General features: G+C 44.4%; 1 protein-coding gene across 1 annotated transcript in view; it reads left to right on the top strand.

The window, feature by feature from the left end:
• Positions 1-2,349: 2,349 nt before the first annotated feature.
• LOC127614175 (fibroblast growth factor receptor-like 1) overlaps positions 2,350-27,604 on the top strand; it is a 30,840-nt gene continuing 5,585 nt past the window's right edge. Inside the window, exons 1-3 of the mRNA XM_052085341.1 lie at positions 2,350-2,643; positions 3,340-3,435; positions 22,521-22,793. Coding sequence (XP_051941301.1) covers positions 3,351-3,435; positions 22,521-22,793 — 358 coding nt within the window. The 5' untranslated portion in view covers positions 2,350-2,643; positions 3,340-3,350. The remainder of the gene's footprint in view (positions 2,644-3,339; positions 3,436-22,520; positions 22,794-27,604) is intronic.

The following is a 27,604-nucleotide window of genomic DNA, read 5'->3' on the forward strand; positions in this document are numbered from 1 at the left end:
AGGAAGTAGTTTATACTTTCAACCACATTTGAATTTGAAACATTTTCATCGCCACTGCTGCTTTGAACGAACCACATTAAGTTCCTTAATTGCAAGAGGAAGCAGGAATACATAACCCTGCCTTCTGAACAATTGCTGAGAACACTAGCTCAGCAAATAAACTTAACGCATGACCCGGCTCCCAATAACATTGGGGATATCAGATGTCACTAGTATAATCACTAACTTTCTGCATATGCCTGCAGAATAATAAACAGCTATGTTATGTTGGGATGGAATTTTCATCAAACGCTATATAAATCAGCATGTATTATATTGTATTGTAAATGCGATAACAAGCTATGAATGGAGTGTTCATATATGGACAAGAGGTGGCAGCATTTCGTTGATTGATCGAAAGCATTTCCCAACAGCATCGTACGTTTAGCCAGCTGGTCAATCCTTCGCGAATTGTATATGGACAGTAAGTGCTTCAACTTTAATATAAATATTGTGCTACGCGTGTAAAGACTAGTTGCCCCTCTCGGGTGGATACGCACGCTCTTGCCCGCACCCTCTGCACGTCCCTGATTTGGAACTTTTTTTTTTGGAAACATCTTAATTTGAAAACCTAACCCAAGTTTGAAACTCTACTATGGCAAACTTTACGACCTTAACCCTAGTTTTATACCATACTTTGGAGACCCACCCCGAGTTTTAAAAACCCTACTTTGTAATCCTAACCCAGGTTTGAAATCCTACTTGGAAACCCGAACCCTAGTTTAAAATCATACTTTTAAACATTAACCCTAGATTTAAAACCCAAACTTGGAAATCTTAACCCATGTTTAAAACCCTGCTTCGAACCCCGAGCCTTAGATTTTAAAGCCACCATTATTGTGACCAATGACCTGTACAACACAGTTGAATAAAAAAAAGAGGTCTTTTCATGAGAGAAGCGAACTATGAACACTTGTGAGGTCTTTTCATGAGAGAAGCGAACTATGAACACTTGTAAATAGAAGTCAATGTGTGTCGAATTTTAATACATCAAATCAAACTTTAAACTTCTAGAGCACTTTTCATACATGATGTCACGTTCTGCCCGAAGCGATAACGATCGCTCCGTGCAGAACAAGAAAATAAAGAGTTGGATCCCCGGAAAACAGACAACGAAAGAATCTTGTCAAAGCAAAGAGTGTCTTTAATGACAAAAACAGAAAGAGCCCGACAGGGAAAAAACGGTAACACGAAACGCTGGTCAAATAAGGACCAGGAATGACAAAGAAGGAGACTACAACTGAAAACGCTCGCGGAAAACAAGACGACGCGAGGAGGGCCTGAAATGGCGGAAATACGATTAATACAAAATCTTAGAAGCTAAACGCGAATAACAAGAGTAATCGGCCGTAAGGCAAAAAGGCAATGGGTCAAATGACAAATAGCGAAATCGAGCGCGAGAGCAATATGGCACGGCGTGGAATTCTCCGGCAGCGAGATGACTGTCGGAGTCTCTTAATAAAAGAGGGTAATCAGCCCGAAATTACGGACAGGTGTGCAGATGGCGGGGGAGAAAACCCGCCACCTGCTGGCGGACACGCGACGTGACACATGATCATGTAACTCAAATGTGCTTCACATTGTTAAACACCCAGAGGAGAAGGCTCAATGACTTGCTAAAATATGATAAACAATTAAAAAAGTATGAAACATTATGAACACAAAAGACCTATTACTCAATCTATCCATCCATTTTCTAATCCGTTTATCCTCACAAGGGTCGCGGGCGTGCTGGAGTTCATCCCAGCTGTCTTCAGGCAGTAGACGAGGACACCCTCAACCAGTTGCCAGCCAATCGCAGGGCTCGCACATAGATGAACAACGATCCACACTCACACCTCGGGACAATTGTGAGTATTCCATTAACATGCCATCCATGTTTTTGGAATGTGGAAGGAAAACAGTTTACCCGGAGAAAACCTACGCAGGCACGGGGCGAACATGCAAACTCCACACAGGGAGGCCGGAGACGGAATCGAACCATGGACCTCTGCACTGTGAAGTTGAAGCACTAACCACTGGACCCACCAAGCCTTAAAAAAAAGAAAAAAACAAACAAACAAATACATACAATTTAAATATAAACTCCATAAAATAAACACTAATCAACGATTGAAACTGCTCAATATAAGTAAAAGCAAGTAAATAAATATTAAAAGCGCTTTACAACAGGATACCCCGCGAGAAACGGGGGCTTACTTGACTGCAATTGTGCGCGAGGGTGGTGGGAATTAACGGGTTAACGCATACGTGGCCACTGATTGGTCAGAAGCCTCTGCGCGCGCACACGTTGGCCGAGCTCGCGCACGGCACGAGTCACTCGTCACTTGTTGGTCAGGGGCAGAGAGGCACGAAAGAGGCACGCTGGGTTCGCTCTACATATTGGCGCACGGTGCCCTTTTGGGGGTGGGGGCGAGGGGTTGGCGAGACTTGTGTTTCCTTCTGAGTTCTTCTGCGATGTTTTTTGAATGTCAACGACAAGGCTGAGTGTGTTACGTGAGTGTTAAAAAAGTACGAGAAGTGGCATTTTTGATTCATGGACTCGGCGCGGACTTTCGCTGAAACTGTCAGGAGGCTGGTTGGAGCTTGACGTGATTCAGTCAGGTTTGTCATCGACATTTTTAAAAAAATAATTACTTATATCTTTCTATCAGGTTAACTCTGGGGTAATGGTGGCAGTTTAACTGTAGTCGGGACTGCATGAGTGAAAACCTCACTGCGAAGATGTAACTGTATTATCACTGGAAATTCATTGTGGAAAGTATTTAACCACGTTTATATACGAGAAGACTAACACTGATAGATTCCTGCACTTAAATTCAGGAGGTAAAAAGTCTGAAAAGTTGCTCTAAGATTGAAGATGATGATTCATTTGATGAATACAGTCTTTTATGACCATTGTCTACAGGAAAAATGGGACTAATTTCCCCCAAAACATACATCACAGTAAATCAGTGTTTCCCTGTCTTTACCGAGCTGAAAAGTACGTTATGTATTTTATGGCCTCCCCATAAAAGTCACAAAAGGGCATATCACTTTTGTCATCTAATGGAAAAGTATACATCATGATACATTACTGGCATGGATATATTATCACCACTACATGATTTGTAGTCAATAAACAATAATTTTCGAGCCATTAAATTGTACTGGAGAACTTCCCGCGGCACAGTCGGTGATCTCTCATAACACTCTAATGTGCCGTGACACAGCAGTTGGGAATCATGAGTCGAGCATCTTTTTGCACTCGTAGTAATATTTTCCATTTACAATGTCACATTGTGTCCATGTGTGTTTCAGTTTGAGAGCGCATGAAGTTGTATTTGGATGCTATGGCGGCACTGAAGATTGTGCTGTTCTTCTTGGAGGCTGTCTTACTGGTCCACTGTGCGCGAGGTGAGATGAACGTGAACTGTCTTTTGTTTATTGTGGGACTGGAACTTTTGTGTTCATGGCTCATTATAACTCAAGCGCGGGAGGGGGGGGGGTGAAAAAGTCTCGGTTAATGTTTTCACACAGAGTAGTAAGAGACGGAAAAGTAAGTAAAAAAAAACTAAAAGGAGCCCAAAATCAACATGGGCTGGGGAATGAGAGAAGGGCAAACTTGCTTCTACTCAAATGTGTGCGTGTGTGTGCGCACATTCTCCAGAGCTAAACCAAACAAACATCATCCATCAGCTTCCCAGAGTGAAAGAACACAAGTCTGTGTAGAGAAGGCAGCTCTCCTGCGGCTGGCTGGCCGAGGAATTGACCACAATTCACAGTTTCCAGTGCCAGGGTCAGTACATTGCTTTTAAGAGAACACGCTGGGCGCTTGTCAACGGATCCCCCAATAACACGCGGATGCCATTTCTGTGATTTCACCCAGCATCACTGGCCCGCTCAAGCATGTCTGATGCAACCCGAGGGCCACCAGAAAAGGCCGATGCAAAAAAAAAAAAAAGATGTAGGGATGAGTGAGATTTGAGATCCAGACATATCAACTCCATTTGAGGACATCCAGACGCTAGCAAAACAAACTCCAGAGGGACGTCTGATAGGTACAATACCTGCATGTGGCAGATATGCAGGAAAGGGAGTCGCTTTGGTTTAGAAGGTTAGAGGTGGGCGGACTAGATCTGACAATGCCTCATTCACAGCGAGGCAGCCGTGCCTTCACGGCACGACTAAACCAAAAGTAAACAAGTCGTGAAGGCTAAATACGATTAGAGGCCATTTTGTGTGTTTACAGATGAACAGATGGGAGACGTACAATAAATCCCGGTCCTCATCATTTTTCTGTCAAAGCTCCTCGTGCAGATGTGCCGACTGATAGGGAGTTGGCAGACACTCCTCGATGATCCTGAATGATCATGTGGAAGCAAAGTAAATACAAGTTCCTGCGGTTCTGACACACTGAGCTGCGTGTTACAGTCCAACTACAACAGCACCGCTCTGACAGCATGTGAAATACTGGCTGCGGCTCCGACTCAAACCCGCTTTTGCAGCGAGGCGAAGCTCACAGAGACTGTAAAACGGCCCCTGTAAAATTTAACAATGCATGATGACATTTGTGACAAATGTAAATTAAATCATGAAGGCCGGGGCTCCGTCTCAACCCCCCCCCCGCCCTTTCACCCTCCACCTCTTTTGACTTTTGCACGGAAACAGCCAAACCGCGTCGGACGTGTCGCTTTCCCGCTGTTAGCCCAACAATGCAGCCAAGGAGGAGGCAGTAAGTTTGAGCGAAAACATTTTAAGCCTGTTGCTGTCAGTCATCAGGTGACATCTGATCCCCGCACACCCCCTGTCCTTGTGGCACACAAACATATGGAACCCACCCCGCTCCCTCTCCCCAACCCCCTCCCTCTACATCGGAAAGACTTTGCGCCTGGCCAAGCGAGAATTGGCCCCCCTCGCACTTCCTCCTCTCTGGTGCCCCAACCACCCCCAGCAGTCAGAGGAGGTGCCCAGTGATGTGTCCCAGCGCAGTCTCTAATGTGGTGACAGGATCAGAGACCACTGGAACTTTTTGGGCCCCGTTTTTTTGCATCAACAAAAGCTGGTCCGCCGGAATTCCAGGCATGCACAAACGATGTTGTACAAGGATGATGTAAATTATGGATAGGCATTTTATTGACTTTGTTGATGGTGTGAAATTGATTGACGAATGGCGTCTTGAAGCCGTTGAGGCAAACTGGAGTCTGTTGCTCGGCCACAAGCAGAAAGAGGCGCCGCTAATTCCGTCTCAACGAGTTTACCACTGAGAGTGGTCTTTCTTAGTCGGCACGTTTTACATTCGAAAAATCTCCCGACGCACCACCAAACCCATCACATGTCACAAAAGTTATAGTTGGCCTGTATATACGCAATATTCACAATATTCACCGAAAATGGTGATGATGATGATGATGATGACGAAGGCTGTTTCAATTCCAACTCCATTTGAATCTGGAAAACCATTGTTTTGGCGACACCTGTTTTACAAAAAGTGCTAAAACCATGAACAGTTGGACACACGACCATTGAAAAGTTGACAAAAGGTCAAGTAAATATTAACTGTTAAGCTTAGAGTGAATTTTAGATTCATCCTGTCATTTCATCTGAAAGCCCAATACCCCTAATTTTTCTGGAAGTAGTGCATACAGAATATTTTACAAATGATTGGTAGACTGGGGATACATTGCACCTTAAATGTTCCTTCTGCTGTCTTCTAGAAGCGTATTTAATCGCTGAACAAAGAATAATTTTTCAACCAATCGTGTTCAATTGGATCATGACGATCTCTCAGTATAAATTCATGTGCCGCTGCACGTGGGTGGGGAATCGCTGGTCGAGCGAATGCCACTGTGCTCATCAGCAATGTTGTTAGCATGATTTAGTTCTTAGTATCGTCATAGAAACAGGAGTCCAGAACATTCTGAGCGATCTTTTTCTAAACCGTTGAAAATAACAGTTGAAGTATTGCGTCTCCACTTTGCTCCAGCAGTCCATTTTCTTTTGTCCCTCAATCTCCTCTCCCAAAAATGTTTATCTCTCATTGCCCACGATGCTATTTTGAATTGGGACGACGGGCCTCTCTGAAGCCAAGCGAGCTGGAAAAAGTAGCCGCGGTGTTCTGTACAAATTAGAATAAAAGGAAAACCAGGTGTCTCCTCTGGCAAACAACACAACGCATCGTTTCCTTGCATTTCAGCAATCAACAGACAATTTGCTGCATCACAACCATGTGCGCACACGCACACACACACACACCCACACGCACGCACGCACGCCCGCTCACATTTGTTCTACCTTTTTAGCCATCTGGACAAACTTAGCGCACACTCTGCAACCCTGATGGAAAAATATACATTTTACAGCACCGTTACATCACGCTCTCATAACAAGGAGGTATTGTGATGCACGGTGCGCCAGTGGCTGTTAAAATCACGAGGCCATTTGGCAGCATCCGCAGAGTTTTCCATTTCCTTTTGCGCATAATGAAGTGAGATTCAAAAGTAACTCAATGCCCCAAAGTCTTTGTCGTTTCGGAATATCTCCTGACCAGCAAGGGCCAAGGTAGAGACTCTCCGGAGGGGTTGGTTGGACAGAAAGAATACCTTGCCTTGTGTATTATTTTTAAATATTCCATTTGAGGATTCGGGAAGGTCAACATCGTTAATTTTCTGGTTGAGCTCCATCTGTAGGACTGAGAGATCATCGCACTAAGCAGACAGTCAGTCCTGCCTGCGAGTCACTGCATTTCCTCCCCTTTATTACCGCCGTAAAGCTGGAGGAAGTAAGTTAACTTAATGTGCTGTTGTTCAAACAAGGCATGGACTGACCTTTACTCACCCCATCGCCTTCAGTCTTTCTCGGATCATCTTAGCTCCTATTTACTGAGCCGAGGCCCATTTGCGACAAACAATAGGTGGATTATGATGTGGCCGTCCCCCTCCCAGGTTGGAACGGGGCAGATTAATTTTAAACACTCGTAGTAGACCGCGCCGATTGCTCCAAGCTCCTGAGGCGCCGCGGTTGAGGTGTGCGTGAGAACTCAGCATTGGACGTCTGCTGTTTTGTTTTAGTTTTTGGTCTTATTAAGCAAATTACCCATTGAAAAAGAGACGACCGGGGCGATTTTTCAAGCCCACCCGACATCACCCGGAGGTGGGAATAATGCACGTGTTTTCCCTCCGCTTCACCACGAAAACAATCCGCGCACCCTACCGACCCCGGCAGTTGGCAGGGGGAGGAATGTGTCAGACTTCACCCCTCGGGGGGGGGGAAGAAAGGAAAGGGCTGTAGCTGTGATAAGTAGTCGTAATGGAGGTCACTTGGTGTTTACTTAAGAGGGGTCATATAATCCCCGTTAGCAACAGTCCCTCATTGACTGATTTAAATGACCACTCCAATTAGCATTCATGTGGAGTTTCAACAAGGCATTGTCCACTCTTCATGTTTATCTCTGTCAGCTGTATGCTAATGCTTCCAAATGTGTATTTTGGGGAGTCCAGAGGCTGCATCCACAGCTCATTAGTTTGTTTGGGTTTTGGGATGCTTTCGGACCACACACGCTCCTCCCGTTGTGAATCTGAAAACCTCCAGTTAACCCCACACAATCACATGTCAGACGATCACAATTCAGATGCTAACCGTGTTTACGCGCTTCCCCGCTTCAACTTCCATGAGCTACCAGATGTAGTGTACGCACGAAGTGTGTTCTTTGGCAGCCGCTTGGTTTGGCGTCAGATGACAGCGGACTTGACCGTGCGTCAGGCCAACGGGAGAGCGGTCCGAGTGGCTGGAGGCGAACCTGGATGTGGGAGCAGGGGTCGACCCGTACATGGGACTTGACAATAACTCTGCAGCTCCACAGCGGGAAATGTTTGTCTTGCTCAACCCCTCTTGCTGTGCCTCCTCCACTGGCCCAAAACCCCATTTGTTTTTTTTTCTTCTTTCTCTTGCTGTGGCAGGGCCTTCTCTTGCCCACCACTTCTCCTTCTCCAAGTTTTGAGGGTTCCCGACATTGTTGGATTGGAAACCCATTGAACGACAAAAGCAGTCGTTGTGTTGATTCATTTCACAGTTTCAATTTACTCTGGTTTAGTTTTGTTGGAGCATTTAAGAAATCGGTCAAATGTGTAAATTATTAAATCAACAAAGAAAGAATTAGTCATTATCTCATCTCAAGGCTCAAAATAAGTGGATATGCTTTGCAGCTCGCAAGTCCAAATTTGGATTTTATGCCTCATTTAAACAAACAGAAAAATCTGTTTTTCTCTCACACTGTAACAGGACTGGAACCAGAAATGACTTGGTGTACGTTATAACGTATGTCAGCTGGGAGGTGCGGCCTATCAGGTTTATTAATTAATACAATATATTGAATTTGTATTATGCCAGTAATATCATTTGTTATTTGTATTTTTCAATAAAACTTTTGCATCAAGTCCCTGGGACTAAACTGCCAAAAAAAAAAAAATTGCCCTGAAAATTAGAAAGTTGCTCCACAGATGAAGTCATTGATTAGCAAAACTGTTCCGCAAAGAAAAAAAGTTATTTTGATAATAAGTCAAATGTATTTCATAATTTTCCTTCTTTAATATGCACTGGTATTTTGAGGTTTTCTTTCTTTCTTTCTTTTTTTTTTTTTGGGGGGGGGGGGGTTTTGCTTTGTGTTGCAAGCCCAAATCGGACCCATAACCAAGCTTCAGATACGTCGTCACCTGAGTTAATTGAAAAATATGGGGCAATTAACTCATTCAGTGCCAGCCAATTCTGGACCAAGTCTGAAAAGACGTTTAAAAACGTCTTTGGGAGTGAATGAATTAAAGTACTGCACTGTGATGCCCTTGCATGTGGCAAGGAAAGCCGCAGTCGTCTGGGCTTTCAGCCGTTTATTGAATGGGACAAACATGCTCACGCGCAGACTAACCGGCCAACCTGACTACGGGTCTGGATGTCACTTACTAGGCCATGTCTTTTTAAGGTACACAAACAAAAATAGGAGCACATGAACACACGGGTAGGGCCAAACTGGATTAATGGATGAATTAAATTTCACTTCTTTTCAGGTTGGGAGAATTGATTTGATATGTGAATAAATGGAGTTCCGAGCTTGGTTGCAGAACAAATTCAACTTGTAAGTCAAGGTACCACAATAACTATATTGAGTAGAAAAACGTATAGTCCGCCATAATATACGGTTAGCTCTGAGTGAACACATTTAAGGAATGTGCAAGACATCAAAACTTTTTTGGGGGGGCGGAGAAATACATTCAACAGATTTCTCTCAAGGTTGCTTTTTCATGCATGGTTTATTTAATGACTTCAGATGCACAATATGTTTGGTTTGGGGGTTTCTTTACCACAGTAGCCTTCAGACACTTGTAAAGGGGTTTTTGCCATGCCGCAAAAGGCGCATGTCCCCCAAAGTGATCTGTTTCACCCATCAAGAAGAGGATCTGCTATTTCAAAATTTGTTTTACAGATTCAACTGTGTCTTTGACTTGGCTTTTTCTCACAATGTTTTGCCAGCATACAACCCCCCCCCCCCCCCCAAAAAAAAGAAAAAACAAACCATGACAACCTTTTGTTTTCTTGAGAAAAGATGCCCATGTTGAATGATGGCAGCCTTCAGGACGTCGCCTCTGCTCCGCAGGTTCTGTCCTGCAGTCATTGTGCTGCTATTCAGCGCGGTTGATTTGAAGTGCAGAATCATCGGTTGCCAACTCCTGTGGTTGTTTGTTTGCTGGACTTGGCATTGCCAGCTGTGCCACTTTATCGTCTCATGATCAATCTTGATCTACATCAGGCTTAGAAAATATCCTAAAAGTGTTTCTTGCCGGGTGCAGTTTGCCTCTTCGCTTTGACGCTTTCATCACTTGTTGCCCGAGCAACTATTTCACACATTTGTCCTCTGTGTCTTGAACACACACTCGCACACACACAAACCCCTGTTGTGCAGTTAATGGTTGATTGAAAGTTATGGCCGTGGAATCAGCGATGGCTTGGCCTGAAGAAAGCCGCGGCGAGCTAACGTTCGGGATAAGAAGGTTTGAATGAGGCCTCGACAGACTTCCACACAGCCTCCTCCCAGTTTGCTTCCTCCTCTGCAAACTCCTTTCGGTTCACCTCTGATGGGCTTCAATGAAACCCCACATAGCTTTTTGGGGCTTTTTCTTTTCCAATCCCATTTTCTTCTTCATTAGCGATTCTTTTGAGTGACCTCAGAAAGTCTTGACTGCATTGTTCCCCTTTGATTGAGTTTCTATGCGGTTCGGGCCAATGCTTGTCACACTTCATCAAAACAGGAGTTTTTCACCGCTGAAGCGCAAGCTGTCACGCTGACTCCCATTTCCCCCCTAAAACACTCCGGCGAGGACGGGACCGATTCATCTGCGATGAATGGAAAATGTGTCCTTGCTCTCACTTGGAACGGCGCGGAATAGGATGACAAGGAATAATCATTTCAGGAGCAAAGAGCATAATCTTTTATCCTTCACAGTGAGGCAGCGGCACAATCCCAGACTGCACCATGCGGTGATATAGATTGCATTTCCTCATGTACAAGGATATGACTTTTTGGAGCGGCCCCGGTTTCGATGTATTTGGCGCATGTGGCCTCCATTCATACTCGATCAACATATGTACATGATTCATGTGTCTGTTTAAAGGCATTTAAGCATGGATGATGAATAGAAGAGATGAGCATGTCACGATGTTTACAGTGGCGCATCTGTTATGATCTTTAGCTGCCTGTTTTTCGGCAGGCCAAAAGACCGCTATAATATGAAGAAAAGTATTTTTCTTTGTTTTGTCCTTCTCTTTTTCAACACATACAAGACCGTTACAGCTTAGCTCTTTATCTGACCAAGACAATTTGGACAACTTTCCGGGAACAGTTTGAAGAGGGGCCTATTCGTTTCCATCTTGACCAAGTAAGGTTCAGGAGGACGTGCTTAGAAGAATTTGGCGTGTAAGCAAAAAGAACCCAAGTCTCAAATGCATCAAACACCTTTAGGATAAACTAAAACGCATATGCGCCAGGGTCTTGAATCGACACTTAAGAGTAGAAGCTCTGTTAGTTGCAAAAAAGAGGTGAGGATGTTTTCCATATCCATCGAGTCTAACATTAAGTTGATAAATGTGGTAAAAACACCGAGCACATGTTTTTTCAATAATGAACAGAGCTTCTGTGTGCAAAGGCAAAACAGTCATCTTAGACGGTGCCTTGCTGACGTCGTTTCGATACAGTTTAGTGATCTCCGGTACCTCGCAACGTTCCACTGGGTCAGTTCAAGTGAGCAGATGTGACTTCTAAGGTTCAACTCTGTTCCTTTTATTCTCAGTTCGGCCGATACTCTTGTCCATATTGTGAATATCACACCGGAACTGATATACAGTGGACCCTCTTCAATTTGAACTCTTTGTTAACCCAACTCTCGAATGAACCTTAAAATGTCAATGAAAATATTGCCATGATATCGAATTGAACCAACAAATTGAAAAGATGAGACAAAAAGTATTTGTCCTAAGCTAATTGCAGTTGCTCCGTTACCATCCTTTCTTGTTTTGTACATCCTTTCACTAAGATATCAATAATGATAAACCAAACGGGGTCACCTACAAAATAAGTGTTGTAAGTGGAACTATGGTCAAACGTTGAGGGTCCACTCTACAACAAAATAATACAGCCATAACTCGGTTTTCGACCATAATCCGTTCCAGAAGGCTGTTTGAAAACCGATTTGTTCAAAAACCAAAACCACCCTTAAAAAAATACAAAACTTTATTGAACGCGTCTGCTCACAATGGAACGCTACACGAGGAAGCGTCACTTCCTCGTGTAAGGAAGGCGAGAGGAGTCAAGTGGCGCATTCAAGAGCGCTCAGTTTGGTCGAGAACCGATTTTCGGTCGTAATCCGAGGCATAAAACAATCGAAATTTTTGGTCGAAAACCGATTTGGTGGAGAACAGAGACGTTCGAAAACCAAGGTTTGACTGTAGTTTCTTGTTCGGTTTGTCTCTCTGGCCGACCAACCAAAAAAAGATTGTCCTTACCGCTTATCCTGTGCAGGGTCGTGAGTGAGTCGGGGCCTTTCCCGGCTGATTAAGAAGCAACTCGCAAACATCTTCATGGGTATCTGTATTGCGGACGGTTGACGAATAAAGAGGGAGACATCAAAAGATTAAAAAGTGGGTAGTGAACTTGGATTTCTTGGAGTGGCAAGTGAAACCGGGTAACAAATTGTCACAGTGACAGGGTGAGCGGCACATGCTCACGACAGGCTCAGCAGCGCCACGATGACGGATTAATTCGACGCGATATTCCTGGATTGTGGGGAGGCCCCATTGCTGTCAGTGGGAGCTTTGCCGGTGCGCCAGCAACTTGCCTCTCGTCTGAATCTCACAATACTACTGGCGCGTTCTCCTGGAAAGTTCTAGTGCTCCCCAGTATCCTGGAGTATGGCTGCCCTTCAATTTCTAAACTTGGAGACAACGCTGATGGAAATCTCAAAAGCGTTGCGCTGCCATCCTGTGATCACACGAACGTGGCCATCTCAACACAAACCGTGTCTGGCCACTCTCCGGCATCACATCAAAGCGGCGTGACAGCGACCAAACTATGCGGACCATCTGCAGCTCATTGCGTCTCCGTACTGTACCCCCGACTGTGACCGGAGTGCTGATGAAAAGTCTGCTTCGCCTTGTGGAATGCAGCAAAAAGATGGGAGAAGGGAGCGGCAGGATGCACCTCGCTGTTGATGGCCCTCTTAAAATGGGGCGCATGTTTTTACATGATGTGGCTTGGAAGGAAGAGGTGGGCAGAAATGTACAGAATTTACGCAACCCCATTTTCAAAAGAAAGCCGGAAGTTCCACCAGAGTTTGTCTTATTCTTTGATTTAGTTCCTAAGCTCTTTCGGAGTCTGAAACAACAACAGATTTGGAAAACATGTTTCATCTGTTCAAAGAATATGATTCCCACGACATGACATAATATGGCATGCTTTTTATCAGCATTTTCTGGCGAAGTCTTATCTGGTATTCTTGATTTCACTTGATGCGGTCATGAGCTTTTTCTTCCTCAAGGAGCGGATACTTGACTTGCTCTGCGCGCTTTTGGGCCTTTTGCTGGTGTTCCTTTCTGTCTTCAGATGAATGTACGAATAATAATCACTCCAGAGTTGAACGGTGTTGTTTTTAGGGTCCTCTTTCATTTGCATTCCGAGCTGCTTAAAGTTCATATACTGTCGATTACTGCGGTCAAACATGCTGAAAAATGACCACGTAATATCCGATATCCACTTCTTATTTTTTTTTCCTGTATCTTTGCATTTTGTCTTGAAAGAACAGTAGGGTGGTCTGCACCTTTATAGTTAACGTCTTGCGAGTCATTGGTTAAACGGGACCCTTGAACTCATTCACTCCCAAAGACGTTTCTGAACGTCTTTTCAGACTTGGTCCAGAATTGGCTAGTACTGAATGAGTTTTAAGTGAAAGCTTTTGAATTCAAGCTGAAAGGACACACTCATCACAGACTTTTATTTCAAAACCATTGTGGCGTGTTTAAAGGCCGACGATTAAAACTGTACCTTATTTTTCTCTGTTATAACCCGAGGTCCGAACAGCTGCATCGGCATACGTAGTCTTAAAGTCTCTCCACCTTGTATGTTAATAAATCTGATTTGAGCGGGACGATGCTCCAAACTGATGAGCTCCCACACGATGTCCCACTCCGAGTTGTCCATCCATCATCAAATTGAGAGATGGACACTCATAAACAGGTGCTGGTCTGTAGCCTCCACTGGGCTACAGAAAGAAAGCCGTCTGTTAGAGAGGGTCATGTGGCTGCGCCCAGGCCCAGGATCTGGGTGTGAGATTGTTGAGATTCCTGGTTACCGCCGCCTCAGCCAGCCTAATCCTCTTTCACCGGCCCATGCGGCCCGCGTCTCCCTATGAGCGGTGTTAAAGGAGACCACTTTGCCATCTTAGCTCCTGTGCCTCCCTGGAACCACCCCTCTTTGGCTTCAAGTTCATTTATCCACCCTGACCCCCCCGGCCCCAACCTCACTGCCGGGACCCCTCGCCCTGTCCTTCAGTCTGTTTGTCACTCTATCTGGCCTTTCTCTCCATTCCCAGACGCCCCGCACCCTCGCCCTCCCTGTGCCTCTTCCCAGATAAGTAGCCCAAAGCACACACTCAGTCCTGGTGTGCACAACAGTCCTCAGCCTAATGGAGTGAGATAAAGCCTGCAGAGTGCTACTCACTGTGGCCCCTTTGTGACAGAGCATGTCTGGCCAAAGGCAGGCCTACATTTCAAAGGTATGCCCTATGTACATTCATGGGCTCCTGTTTCAAATTTAAGACTTAACATTTAAGATCAACAATATTTTTTTTCTTTTAATGCTGACGATAGGAATCTTGACAGCAAATTGTGTCCTATGAACGATTTGTCTGTGAGCTGCTATTTGCATTTGTTTGTCAATGATGATACAATACAGGAGAGGCCCTTTTAGCGTGTGATCAGATCATATGAGATCAGTTTTAAATCCACATGCTCTGCTCCTGGTCACTGTCATATTTTCAAGTGCATATTTTTATTTTATTTTTTTTTCTTAGCTAAGACAGCTTTTGATTGGCATGAAATACAAAAAGTATATCATACTGTCATTGTCACGCTCCTCCCATTTGGATCTGTTGCAGTTCATTAGCAATTGTGACACGTTCATTTTTGGGGACGTGAGGAAATGAGCGAACGGGATAACATAATACGAGAGTTAAAAAAATAGTTTAATCTATATTGAGTTCTTTAGTTCATTTAAGTTTGAAAATAAAACGGGCACTTTCCTAAAGATGTGCTTTAATGTTGTCGTATGTCATAACAGATTAGAAAAAGTTGAATCTGAACTAATGCATCTCAACATAAACTTCTAACATAGAGGAAAGACCTCCTTTAATTACGGTCTAGGAATTTCCAAAAAGGACTCTGCAGTATACTTCCAAGGCAGCAAAACAACTTCTACCCTGCATTAAAAGAAGCCTTTCATATCATCAGAAGTGCTGCTCTGAGGTAGCAGCCGGCCTCGACTTGTGATCATTTTGAATGGTGGACGATACTTTCAAGAGGCTCCTTTTCCCCAAGAATGCTCTCAATGGTGTGTGGAGTTGCACCTCTGCTTGTTTCCACGGCCAAAACGGTTTAAAAGTGTCATTATGATGTAAACAGAGGTGGTCTTTGTTGAAACACTGCGGGGACCCCAACCCGATAAAGCCGTTTATGTCTCGTTGATTTATTGTGGAGGGTGGATTTGGGCCTTGTCGTAACTTCAGACGACAGTCGTGCTCGCTGCCTTTTGCCAAAAAAACAAAAAAAAAACACATACCTACTCACACACACATGCTGGGGTCCACCGACGACGGCAGCCCGGGCCGGCAGAGGGCCGTCAAGTTTAATGAAATATAGCAGCTTAGAGTTCAAAGGCGCCACAGTAGGCCCCGTTATGGGCAGGCCGCGTGATGGAGATGTTTCTAGAAGCTTTATGACGCCATCGTCATTTCTTCTTTTTCTTTTTCTTTTTCTTTTGATGGAGGCTGCCCCGTTGTTTTGGAGAAAGGTTTGACTGAGAACAAGAAGGCGATGTTCTTCCAGGGAGCATCTGCCTACCTCTTTCTCGGCGTTTGGCCCTCTCCTCCTGCTGCTGCTGCTGCTCAAGTCACCTAATCGCTCGGTGGCGAGTATTCCCAACGCGGATGCTGTTGCTATTGAGCCCGCATCAAGATGGTGCTGCAGAAAGAACCATTGTCTCGGCTGGTCTTACTCAAGCTCTTACCTATTGATTGGAAAGCAAAGTGAGGGAGAATAAACGGGTTTTGATTTTCTCTCGGTCTTTGGGTTGGTGAAGAAAAAGCGGCATTCTTTCAGCCTCCCGGGCCGCCTCGCTGCTGTCAGAAGAGCTTCCAATCCCCACACCGCCATCACCTCCTATCTTTCTCCCACTCGCTTTTTTTTTTTAATGCTGATTCGTATCTGCACTTGTGAAATGTATAGCCAGCTCCTCACAAAAAAACTTGTGGCCTTTCACACACTCCCCAAGCTGCAACCTTCTCCTCACCTTTTCACTTTCCAGTCTCAGACCGTGGATTTGGTTTCTAGCTCGCATTGCTCGCCCTGAACTTCCTGCTCTCCGTTTCATTTTGTTGATGTGCATTATACAATTGAGCCCGAGGTTGGAAGAGAAGCAAAATGGAATAGGGCCCTGACAGACTAGGCTCCATTAGCCCGTGCTCCTCTGTGCTGTCTGTCTGCATTTGTACGGTCCGTTGGCCTAACACAGTGCGACTGAGAAGGAGGACGAAGAGGAGGAAGCACTCTCTAGTTAACTGTCTCTGCTTCTTCGCCTTAAACTACCTACGGTGGTACCTTGACTTGAGCTTTTAAGGTTAAAAGATATTCGTGGTTCCATTTTTTTTTTGTCCTACAAGTAACCTTCAGATATGCCACTGGTCAAGTGAGGTGGAAAAGAATAAAAAAGAGCCAGTCGCCAATGCACTTGAGGTGTTTATTGAAGCGATAAGCAGTCCAAAACACAGATGTAAAATTAAAACGCTTGCTGGGAACTACAGTTAAACCAAAAACTCAAGTCCAGATCCTCACAAGGGGTCTCACCGCCCACGTTGCTGATGTCACTTGGTTGGCTGAAGTGGTCAAGGACTTGCCATGACCAGTTCTGTACTTCAGGGGGAAGTGCTTCTCCTTCATCTTCTTTAAAATGTGTTAGCCTTTTCATACATATCTAATGTTTCAGTGATTTAATTGATTCCAGGCTCTAACTGTGACCATCGTGAAATGTTGATTAACTGTCCGGGCTACCTTTGATGTCGCATTTTAACTTTAACTGTCACTGTAAAAATAAGTTGCCTAGTTTTTGGTCTACATTCTTCTCTTCTTTTTTTTCTTTTTTTTGGCCAATGTTTACTGACAGCAATTTGTGTACCATTTTCCTAACTTTCATTTTCTTTTCAGTTCTATCGTGTTTTTCCTGTTTGCCAACGCTGTTACCATTTTGCGGTGTTAAACAGAAATAATCAGTGAGGCAGAGAACTCACCCATGTTGGTTTGCCAATGTTTTGTGAGACTTTGAGAGTCGTATCTTTTTTGTTTGAATTTCATATTGCACAACTTCGGAAACATTCGACATTGGAGGTTCCACCGCACTTTGTCTTAGCGAAATCGCTCACGCATACCGTAGCAGTATTCATCATCGTAATGAATCACCGCGGCTTGTGTGTGGATACAAAGCGCTTGGATGCACAACAAATTCTTGCGCTTGGCTGCAGATTAAGGAGCAAATTGTTTTTTGTTTTTTTACGAGACAATGTTTACAGATGTTGTTTGAGTAACCACGTCCTGGATGGTGCAAGCAGTTTTGCAAGTCTTATATCAGTTGTTGACGCTCCAGGTGTTAGTTATTAAAGTGGTTGTCATCGGCCAAGCCTACCCTTTATTGACATGTTTGCAGTGATTAGAAGAACGATTTGGGAGGTGGCATCTGCCCGTCATTACAGATCCACACGTGTTCATAAATAAGAATCCTCTATAATGTTGACTTCCCCCCCCCCCCTCCCTCTTTTATTTGCATTTCCGAACACGCTTCCTATGACATGTTCCCGGACTTCCAATCTCTGCATGTCATGAGCCCTTCGTGACTCTATTTTTAGTCTGTCACAAAAATGCAACTTATTGAATGTGGACCTTTCTCTTAAAATAATCTATCAGCAAACTGAGCAAAGACAAACAGCTAATTCTGTGAATCGTGAGGCCTCTTCCTCCTCCTCCTCCTTCTCCTCTTCCTGCACTATGAAAGATTCCATTCAGACATGGAGCCCGGCTATAATAAGGCGCTCCATACCAGCGCCGCCAGACGGGGAAGCCCATATGTTCGCGTGTATCGTTTTCGATACAGAGAGTGGCGAGTAATTCTAACAATTTGAGCGAGCAGCCACTTTTGACATGAAGCTGGCACGTTGTCAATCATTACAACTTCAGTGCGTGGTTTGCCGTATGCTCAGGAGGCAGCCTGGTGACACAGGAAGGAGAGTGCGGCTCCGGTTCATTTTTCAGCAAAATGGTACGATTAAATGTTGCATCTTTCAATCATGCAGATAAAGAAGTTATTCCATTCTGCACAGAGAGCCTCTGTGGTCTCGGCGCTTTCAACTTCAGGGTTAAGAGAACCTGTCCTTGAGAGGGAGGAGGCGGAGGAGAGACCCTGCTGAAGAAAGGATAGCGGTCATGCAGACAAGCGCAAATTCTTATTACATGATGCAGACCACGTCCTTGATTTCGGCACCTCTCTTTTCAGAAGAGAGTTCAAAAGATTTTTTTTTTTTTAGAGCACAGATTGAGGGAGGAAATAATTTGTTGCACATTCCAAACACTTGGAGCAGCAGCCAAAAAGCTTCTCGTGCATTAGGCTCATTTATAAACGTCTGGAGCCAGAGGGGTCCCAAATAACATTCCATATCATTTACCATATCTTCGCCACAGTAAGGATGACAGTGATGAAATACAGTAAATGAAAGTGGAAACACATGTTTAAGAAATATTACAGTGTGCTACAGTAGTCACAATGTATCAGTGAGGATTAGATGCCAGATTTGTGTTGGATGATTGCAGTGTAGCATTGCTTTAGCATTGGTTAAACTCACAGATTTTGATAGATAAGATAAGTAAACCTTTATTTGCCTCACAATGGAGAAATTCCCAATTTACAGCAGCAAAATTATGAAAGGGAGAAAGTAGAAGAAAAAAAGTATATCAATAAATATAAATTTAAAAATATTAAAATAGGGGGCGGTTTCAAAGCAGTACTGTATTTCCTCAAAGAATTTATCCTTCCATCACTATTCTATGCCACTTATCCTCATTGGGGTCGCGGGTGAGCTGGAGCCACGTGTAGACAGGCAGCCTTTCACACTCATATTGACACCTATAGACAATTTGGCACCCAATGAACCTAACATGTATGTTTCTGGAGTGTGGGAAGAAGCTGGAGTACGTGGAGAAAACCCTGGCAAGCACGCACGGGCAAACATGAAAACTCCACACAGGAAGGCCGGAGCTGACGTTCAAATCACAATTCTCAGAATTGTGAGTCTGATCAACCGTGCAGGCCACATTTAATAATAAATATAATAAAATAATTGGGATAGGCTCCAGCACCCCCCGCGACCCTAGTGAGGATCAAGCGGTTCGGAAGATGAATGAATGAATATATATCTATAATTAATAATAATAGTTTTTATTTAGAGCACACTTAACATACTGTAAATAACAATCTTAGACTATACTAACTTCTGTACTTATACCAGTGTAAAAATGCTGAAGCTATGATAACATTTTATTATAGCACGGTGTTTTAATGGTTTTGTGTCGCAGTTGTGGCATCTCATTTTATGGACAAATGAACAAGTGTAAAACATTAATCCAAATAAATATTCAACCTTTGATTAGTGGTGGGATAAAAAGATCTTGCTTGTGGTTAGCTTAGCAGGCGGAATTCAGATGCTCAACAATCACTTTTTTTTTCTTACCTTCGCTTTACTCATTTCTGGGTATATTTGTCGCAAAAAACCCCCCCACAAAAAGTCCAAGAAAAAAAAAGTTTCATGTTGACCCCCAGAGATTTGATGAAGTCTCGCGTGATGTCACATGAGATGATTTGTGGAACTGTTCAAGGGACGCTTGACTAATTTGACAATTTTCAGCAAAAGTTCAGATTGAATTTGATCACTTCATTATTTTGTGTGTATAGTTAACAGCGCTTTAAAAACTAATTTTGCCACTTGCTGTCAACTGAAAATGACATCAAATGTACTCAGGGGTCATGTAAACATCCATCACGGCTTTGCTAGCGAACGTCACACAAGTTGTTTTCCAACTTTTAGAAACAAATGTGCTTTGATTAGACTTGGCGCAATGATCAGTCACTGTGCATTGGTGCATTAATCAGAGGTTTTTTTTTTTTGCTCTTTCACGCCCTGTCATTAATCGGCACCGAACACCGACTCTAGTGGCCTCCTGGTTTGAGAAAACGTGAGTCCCATTTGCTGAGATTTGGAAAGAATTGTATATTTAGTTTTTTTTTTTAATGGACTTCTAACTCATTCATTTAGGATCAAATCATGAACTGCCTAAGTTCAGTTCACCGACACTGTGACCCAATTGTGGTTTTAAAGAAGACAGCAGCGCATCTGTTCTGTTGTGGTAAAAAAAGGGTGAGATATGGGCCAACTGACGACAGCCCAAAAAAACTGTGGTTGCATTCTCTCCACAGACGTAAACAAATGACATTTCCAATTTCCTGTATACCGGCGCGATAGAGTGCGTGGCTGCAAATGAACATGCTTTTCAGTTTAGTGTCTATACGGTACAGTATGTGACTCACCGCTGGGGCGGAAAAAAAAAAATCCACAACCCAGCTCACCCAGATGTACGCGAAGCTCCTATCCATCTGTCGGCAATGTGACGGATGAAACAACCAGATGGAGTTACCTGGCTCGCCTCCCCCCTTTTTTGTAGCCCCATCAATAAAGTTCTTGTTTACCATTATGTGTGAAATGCACCAGAGGAATGTGACTGTGTGTTTGTTTGAGCGTGTGTGTGTGTGTGTGTGTGTGTATGCATTGGGAGAAGCCATGTGTACATACCCTCGCCATTGTTTTTACTGCAACTAGAGCGGGCCATTTGTTCAGAGGCCCAGACTTGCGATAGGGTTTGGTTGCATTTGATTGGCTGTCTGGTCCGCTCAGTGTTTCAGGGCTTTGTTTAGCTTTCAGGAGGCGGGGTTGGGGATCGGGGCTCGCTGAGTGCCCGGTGTTGTGCGAGCAGTGGTGCGAGCCTCCTAACACTATCACAGGGTGTTTCAGACCGCTTCACTACACCAGATCTGAGGGAGCAGACCCTAGCCAATTAAGAGCCGCTGCTGTCCGCAGAAGTGCGACCCGCCCCGCGCGCCCCGCCGTTGCACCCACCCAACCGCCCCCCCAACAGCTTTGATCTCTTGCACGCTACACAAAAAGTTGAGCCAGAACACTTTGCCCTCTCTGTGCTGGCTGCGGACGACAGGCCCTGTCCAATTATTACAATCTGGTTTCAGCATTTCTGGGTAATCAGACAAGAAAATGACAAATTACCTCGTTCTCTTTCCATCTGCCCCTGCCCAACGTGTTATTTTTTTTCATTTGCTCAACTTGTGTTTCAACAGTGAACTTTTGTACTCAAGCAAATCTGTAAAGCTGAGGGGGGTTTTCGGTTAAGAAAATAAATTTCATAAATTGAATGATTTTCCGAAACGAAAGCCTTAATTATCCATAAATGTGTCCTTATTAAATCTGTCAACTGTCTTAAAAAAATACGACAGATGCAATAAAAGGTGCTATGTCATGTTGAATTTGCAAGTCGCATTTTCCATTTCACTAAAGTTGTGGTCATAAAAGTTTTACAGCCGCGGCAGAATTTGTGAAATGTTGACTTTTTGGGGGGCTATGACAAAAGACTGAGTCATGACCATCCATTTTCTGATCTGCTTATCCTCACAAGGGTGGTGCTGGGGGGTGCTGAAGCCTATCCCAGCCATCTTCAGGCAGTAGGCGGGGCACATAATCTCAGACAAACAATCATTTGCGCTCACAGTCAGACCCAGGGACAATTTAGAGTGTTCCGTTAACCTGCCATGCATGTTTTTGGAATGTGGCAATCGAACCTTGCACTTCTGCACTGCGAGGCCGGCGTGCTAACTGGTCGCCCGGCGTGCTAACCGGTCGCTCGGCGTGCTAACCGGTCGCCCACCTTGCCGCTTAGTTTAATCACGTTTTAGAAAAATAAGCAGTTTTTGCCATATGCCTAGTGTTTGTCACGCCTTTCAAGAATGGTACACATCCTACAGAAACCTTGTCTTTCAAAAGTGAAGATAAATGCAACTTTGGTCATATTTTCTGCCAAAATGAAAAGGGCAAATCCCTGTCTTAAACTAATTTTTGATTTGCGGTAGTGGGCCACAAATGCTTTGGCGGGCCAGATCTTGCCCTGATGTGGATATTGAGAAACAAACAGTCACCCTCAGATTTATATCAATGGACAATATAGAGTTTTTAATTATCCTAACAGGGTTGTCTTTGAAATGCGGGTGCGAGCCTTGTGTTGTGTGTCCTATGGCATCTCAGCTTGTCATTTTGATGCCTCGGTGCAGCTTGTGGAACTTGGTCAGATCTGAAGTTATGTAAACTTGTAATTAAAAGTCACTGCTTTGTTTGAAGGGGGCATAGGTGAAAAAAAAAAGATCCATCTGCGATGCTTTTAATTTCAGCTCATATGACGTGCAAAGTTTTATGCTGCATATCTAAGCATGTAAGTTGTTGTGCTTATTTGAAGCTATGTTTATTTTGCAGAGCAAGCCTTCAAGCATTACTTTTGGTTAATGTGTGCGTGTGTGTGTTTGTGTCCATCCTCAGGACCTCCGCGGGTGTCTGAAAAAGTTGCTCACCGTCAGACGGTCCGCCTTGGGAGTGCCATCAAGCTGCCTTGCCCGGTGGAAGGAGACCCTCCGCCACTCATTATGTGGACCAAAGATGGACGCAACATCCACAGCGGCTGGATCCGTTTTCGTATCCTCCGCATAGGCCTGAAGATCAAGGAGGTGGAGGCAGACGACACGGGCACGTACATCTGTAAAGCCACCAACGGTTTTGGCAGCGTTAACGTCAACTACACCCTCATCGTCATCGGTAAGTACGGCACATGAAGCGAAACCTGCACTGGTCCAGATCATGTTTTTAAAAATGCTGATTGTACATTTCGATTGTTGGATCACATGTTGAAAGACAACAATCCCCCCCCCCCTGAGGTGATGGTCGAAAGCAAGGGGAGTTACAGAGGTTTAGTGGTGAATCCATTCCCAGTTGAGTGTGTTACAGCCGCGACCTCTCATTGCCCAAAGTCAACAGCAGCCCGGGATATTGTTTCATACTACTTCATCCTTGATGAATCAAATGGATCTGGAGCGTTTCCTCCTCCGTAGGCTACTCTCTTTGGCAACAGGAGGGCCACCGAAAGAAACGCAATCCCTTTAAATGGGTGTCTTGCTTTTGAGACTGTCACACAGCTCATCAATGAGGCAGAATGGGTGAAATGTGGCCGGTAACTGCCTTTTTTGTGTGTGTGTGTGTGTGTGTGTGTGTGTGTGTGTGTGTGCATGTGTGTGTGTGCGTATTTCCTCTTGGGCTGGAGAGGGAGCTTGATGAATGAGCGAAGCTGAGCGTGAAGGCTATGTTTAGTCTAATTACTCTAAGATGCCTAATTAGGGCCAGAGAATGTGCACTGTCGCTCGCCTCCGAAGAAGAACCATAATCAGGCAGACGTGGAAGCGTGTCAGAAAAAAAAGGTGCTTTTACTGTAATAAAGAGGCTTGTGTGTTGGGAATAGTGGGGACGCATTTTATTTCCAGTCTCCCTCAGGAGTTCAAAGGGGTGTCTGCTGATTGTGCTAAAATGAAAGGTTGCGGTGGAGGCATGCAGCCAGCTTTAATGCCAAGGTTCGATGCGCACTTGCGCTACGCCGCATATCATCAAAGTTGCCCGTGTTTCCGTCATCACATCAAGGCCATTCAGTTTTTTTGCAAACACTTTTAAGTGGAGCTCATTCTAGAATCGCTCACACGACACCGGCGGGGTGGCATTTTAAGCCTACTTGAAGTTGCCTCTGGTTGGCCCGCGACAATTTTTGGCTTTTTTTTTTTTGTTGTTTATCTTTTTTTTAAATGTGAGGGCAACCTTTCCAGGGTTAATATAGATGCTTTCTAATGGTGCGCTAATCTTCAGGAGAAACCCCAGTGGAGTCGATGCACTTTTATAGGGCTTTATCTGCACCATATGGTACCTTAAAAAAAAAAAGAAAAAAAAGAGAGTAGTCATAGATCAAGATGTAGCGTCTATTAGTCATTTGTTTGATGTTTTTGGAATAAATGGATCGCTTGGTATTACTCCTATAGTCATATATATGGATAGTATGGCAATATATCATGACCTGGATATTTTTCACGTTGAGCTGAGTCCTACGATTTCTCCCACCCACCATTCAGTGCCCGCTGTCTCTGCTCCATTCGCATTCTTTGAAATTGAATTGTTTCTTATGGGTTGCACGCCATTACACACAGCAGGTTTCATTCATGTCGAGGAAAAAAATACGGGCTTTGAATCAGATCATTGTGAACCCTTTTAATTCATCAGCATGCATTTAGCAACAGTTGTAGAATATAGTTGACCATCTATGGTTGAACCAAGTCCATTTACAATCAATTACTTTCTTCCCCCCCACTGAACCCCCCCAAAACTGATTTTTTTCATAGTAGCTTTCATAACATTTTTTGTAAAATGTATAAAAGGAAGAATAACTACTTTACAATAACACTAAATACTTAAATGAAACAGAAACGTGTTTGACTTTTTAGGACGTCCCTGAAAATATTGATTGAATTCCAAATTGTACGATTTGCCGTTTCAGGTTGCCCAGTCAGTAGCCGATGTATCAGTTTGTTATCATCACAGGATAAAACAACTAAGAGTGAATGAAATCCTAGCAGCTGCTCGATGACCTAAAAAATACATTCAAGCGATCCTGCGTCAAAACCATGCAAGGGTAAATGAAGATGCTGTACATTGGCTCATCGTTATGGATGTTTGAGGGGAGATGTGAGCGGTGGATGGTGGGGGGTGGTGAGGTGGGTCCGTTCCCCATCTGCCGCGGACAGCCTGTCCTCCCTAAAGCTATCTGAAGAATCTGGTCAGTCGGTGCAACATGGCGCCTCCTCAATCCTTCCAGCTGGCTGTTTAGGCCTGTTTAGGGTGGTCTCCTGACAACTGGCCCCATCGCTTCCAGGCTCCCCCTCCAGGCTCAAGCCATGCCTGCGGCAACCTCCAGGAAGACACATAAACATTGGACCGTCGTGTTTATGTGTGGATTTTATTAGCAATAAACTTGGGAATAATTGCGAACTGATAGTGTTCCTATTGTCTGCTCCGGCCGGGGTGATGATTTCAGGCTAAACGGCGTGTCCCGCGTGTCTCCGATCACCTGAGGAAGCGGAGAGTGATGAACTTTCCCCTTACATTATATTGTCGCCGTCAACATCTGGAGCTCATTGTGGCCCCAAATCATTCGGGCTTTTTCCTGTGATTCAGCTGGCACAGGAGGCCAGGGACCTGTTTCCTGTAGCTGGATTTGTGAATGAAGTGGGAGCGGATGGCGTCAGCCCCCCCAAACACTGTAACAAGAGCATGCAAGGATTTGGGGCGGATTGCATTTTAAGCTTTTTTTTTTCCCTACGCGTACTCATGTTCTTGATTCATGACTCCTGGACTTTCACATATTATCTAGCGCTTATAGTGTAAACCTATTTGTCGGCTCCTTAAATTCAAGTTACGGCTTGTCTTCACTTTGCCGTTTGTTTTCGATTTGCCGTATACAAGCTATTGCTATTAAATTAGATGCATCTTTGCTAAAATAACAATGAATGGGGAGCCGTGTCATGTCCAACCTCACCCCTGTCTACAGCCTGCATTGTATCAAAACAATAATGGCATGGTTAGCGACAAACCGTGCATGAAGGGCACCGTTGTGTCCGAAAATCCGCCAAAACGTTGAAAGGAAATGGAATCGTATTGCGGGGGACGGTCAAAAGAAACCCCGGCAATGAGGGTGCACGGTCTGTTTGGATTGGGAGGTTCAAGAACCGTGAGGAATGTCGAGTGCCTAAGTGAGCGACAGAGGGAGATTTCTTCCAGTGCAGAATGTTTTTTAAAGGAATGGGTTATTATAGTTGGCCAGTTGAGGGCCCTTCAAATAGCCGTGACATCATGGCTAGGCCTGGTGCTGCCGGGGACAAACAAAGGAGGGTTTGTACCTAGAACCCTCCGGAGCTTTCAGGGTTTTAGGGGGTGGAGGGACGAGGGGGGTTAGAAGTCACATCTGCTCTCTTTACCTGACCCGGTGGAACCTTGCAAGGTACTGCAGCCTGCCAAACTGTATCTAAACAATTTCAGCATGTGGCGAAACGACGTCGGAAATGTTTGTAAAGCACGGACTGTGCCGATCGTTTTGCCTTGACAGGCAGTTCATGTGTGGTGCAAAAACCTGAGCTCCAAATGCTATCGCCTCAGGGTTGCACAAAATGGTTGATAAAATGGTTGAAAATGGTTGATGGTTGTTAAAGAAAAAAAATGTCCTTCGGAAAGATGATAGAAAACTGGAGCTTTTTGGCAAGTCACAGAGGCGGTCTGTTTTCAGATGCAAAAATAAAGCATACGAAAGAAAAGCGTCATCTACTGTGGAACAATGAAAGAGTCTCTGTTATGTTCTGGGGCTGCTTTGCTACGTCCGGCATAGCGTGTCGTCAATCTGTGAAAAATCTCAAAACCTTTAAGGCATTCTTGAGCAACGTATGCCTGTAGTGCCTTGTCAGAAATCTTGGTCGCAGGATAAAGAAGACCTTGAACCGGCCTCAAAAAACACCCGAGAAAAGTTAAGAACAAAACATCGGACATTTCCAAAGTGGCATTTGAATGAGCCAAGATTGAAATCTTAGTCTGTGGAATGAACTGGAACTGGCAGTTTTAAACCTGAGACAGCTAAAGTAGTTTTCTCCAAGCAAAATACTGAACTGGCGCACAAGTTTCTCCGAGAGAGGGCAAATCAAATCCAACAAGTTGGAAGCGTAAAATTGTGCAAAAGGTTTCTGTAAGCATTGCGCGTATCTCAATCCTCTCCTTTCCTTGAACAATCATCTACTTAGCATCCATTTCAGATGGAGATTGTCGACGGCCCTCTCCTTTTAATTCATCACCGCCTAATTTAAAAGGTCGATACGCATCACAAACGCTCGATTGGGTTTCAGTCATTATACTTTGCGTAAGCTGCGTCTTAACTGCGCCGCATGATGTCACTCGGTGACATAAACTCCACAGCTGTCTCTCCTGGAATTGTGCTCATGAAAAAAGGCATCATATTGCTTCCAAATGCTTCACAGTCTGACCCGAGCGTGCTCCTCGCTATCTGATTAAATGCTGAATTTACAGAGATGGCGCCGAGAACATGCTTTTGAGTGATATTGCTGGAGCGTCATTTTTATGGCAAATGTGGCGCCTTCTTGACTTTCACGGTACTCCGCTTTCCGGAGTTGCCTCATTAACGGGCCGATGGCGGGGCAGGGGGGGAGGTTGCCATGTGAGGTGCCAACAGGCTCCTTGGGGGGGAAAACTTCGAGGTCTTGCTCAAGGTCACGCAGGGCCTCTTTTTCCATCTCATGCAAAGCGGACTCAGATTTTGTGTGTCTTGGATGTTTGTAAATGCACATACAGCTTCGCTATTTGTGGTGGGTCCAAGCGCCGATGGAAATTGACATTTGCAAATGTTTCGAATGACCTGCATAAATCGTTTAAACCCTTAATATGCCGCCAAACCAGAATCCCCGAGCACTTTTTTAACCCTTTCATGTACCCAGTAACTTGATAACATGATAAACTGTCCACTGTAGTGACCGCTG

Source organism: Hippocampus zosterae, chromosome 14 (assembly GCF_025434085.1).
Source record: "Hippocampus zosterae strain Florida chromosome 14, ASM2543408v3, whole genome shotgun sequence".
In the NCBI taxonomy this organism is placed as follows: domain Eukaryota; kingdom Metazoa; phylum Chordata; class Actinopteri; order Syngnathiformes; family Syngnathidae; genus Hippocampus; species Hippocampus zosterae.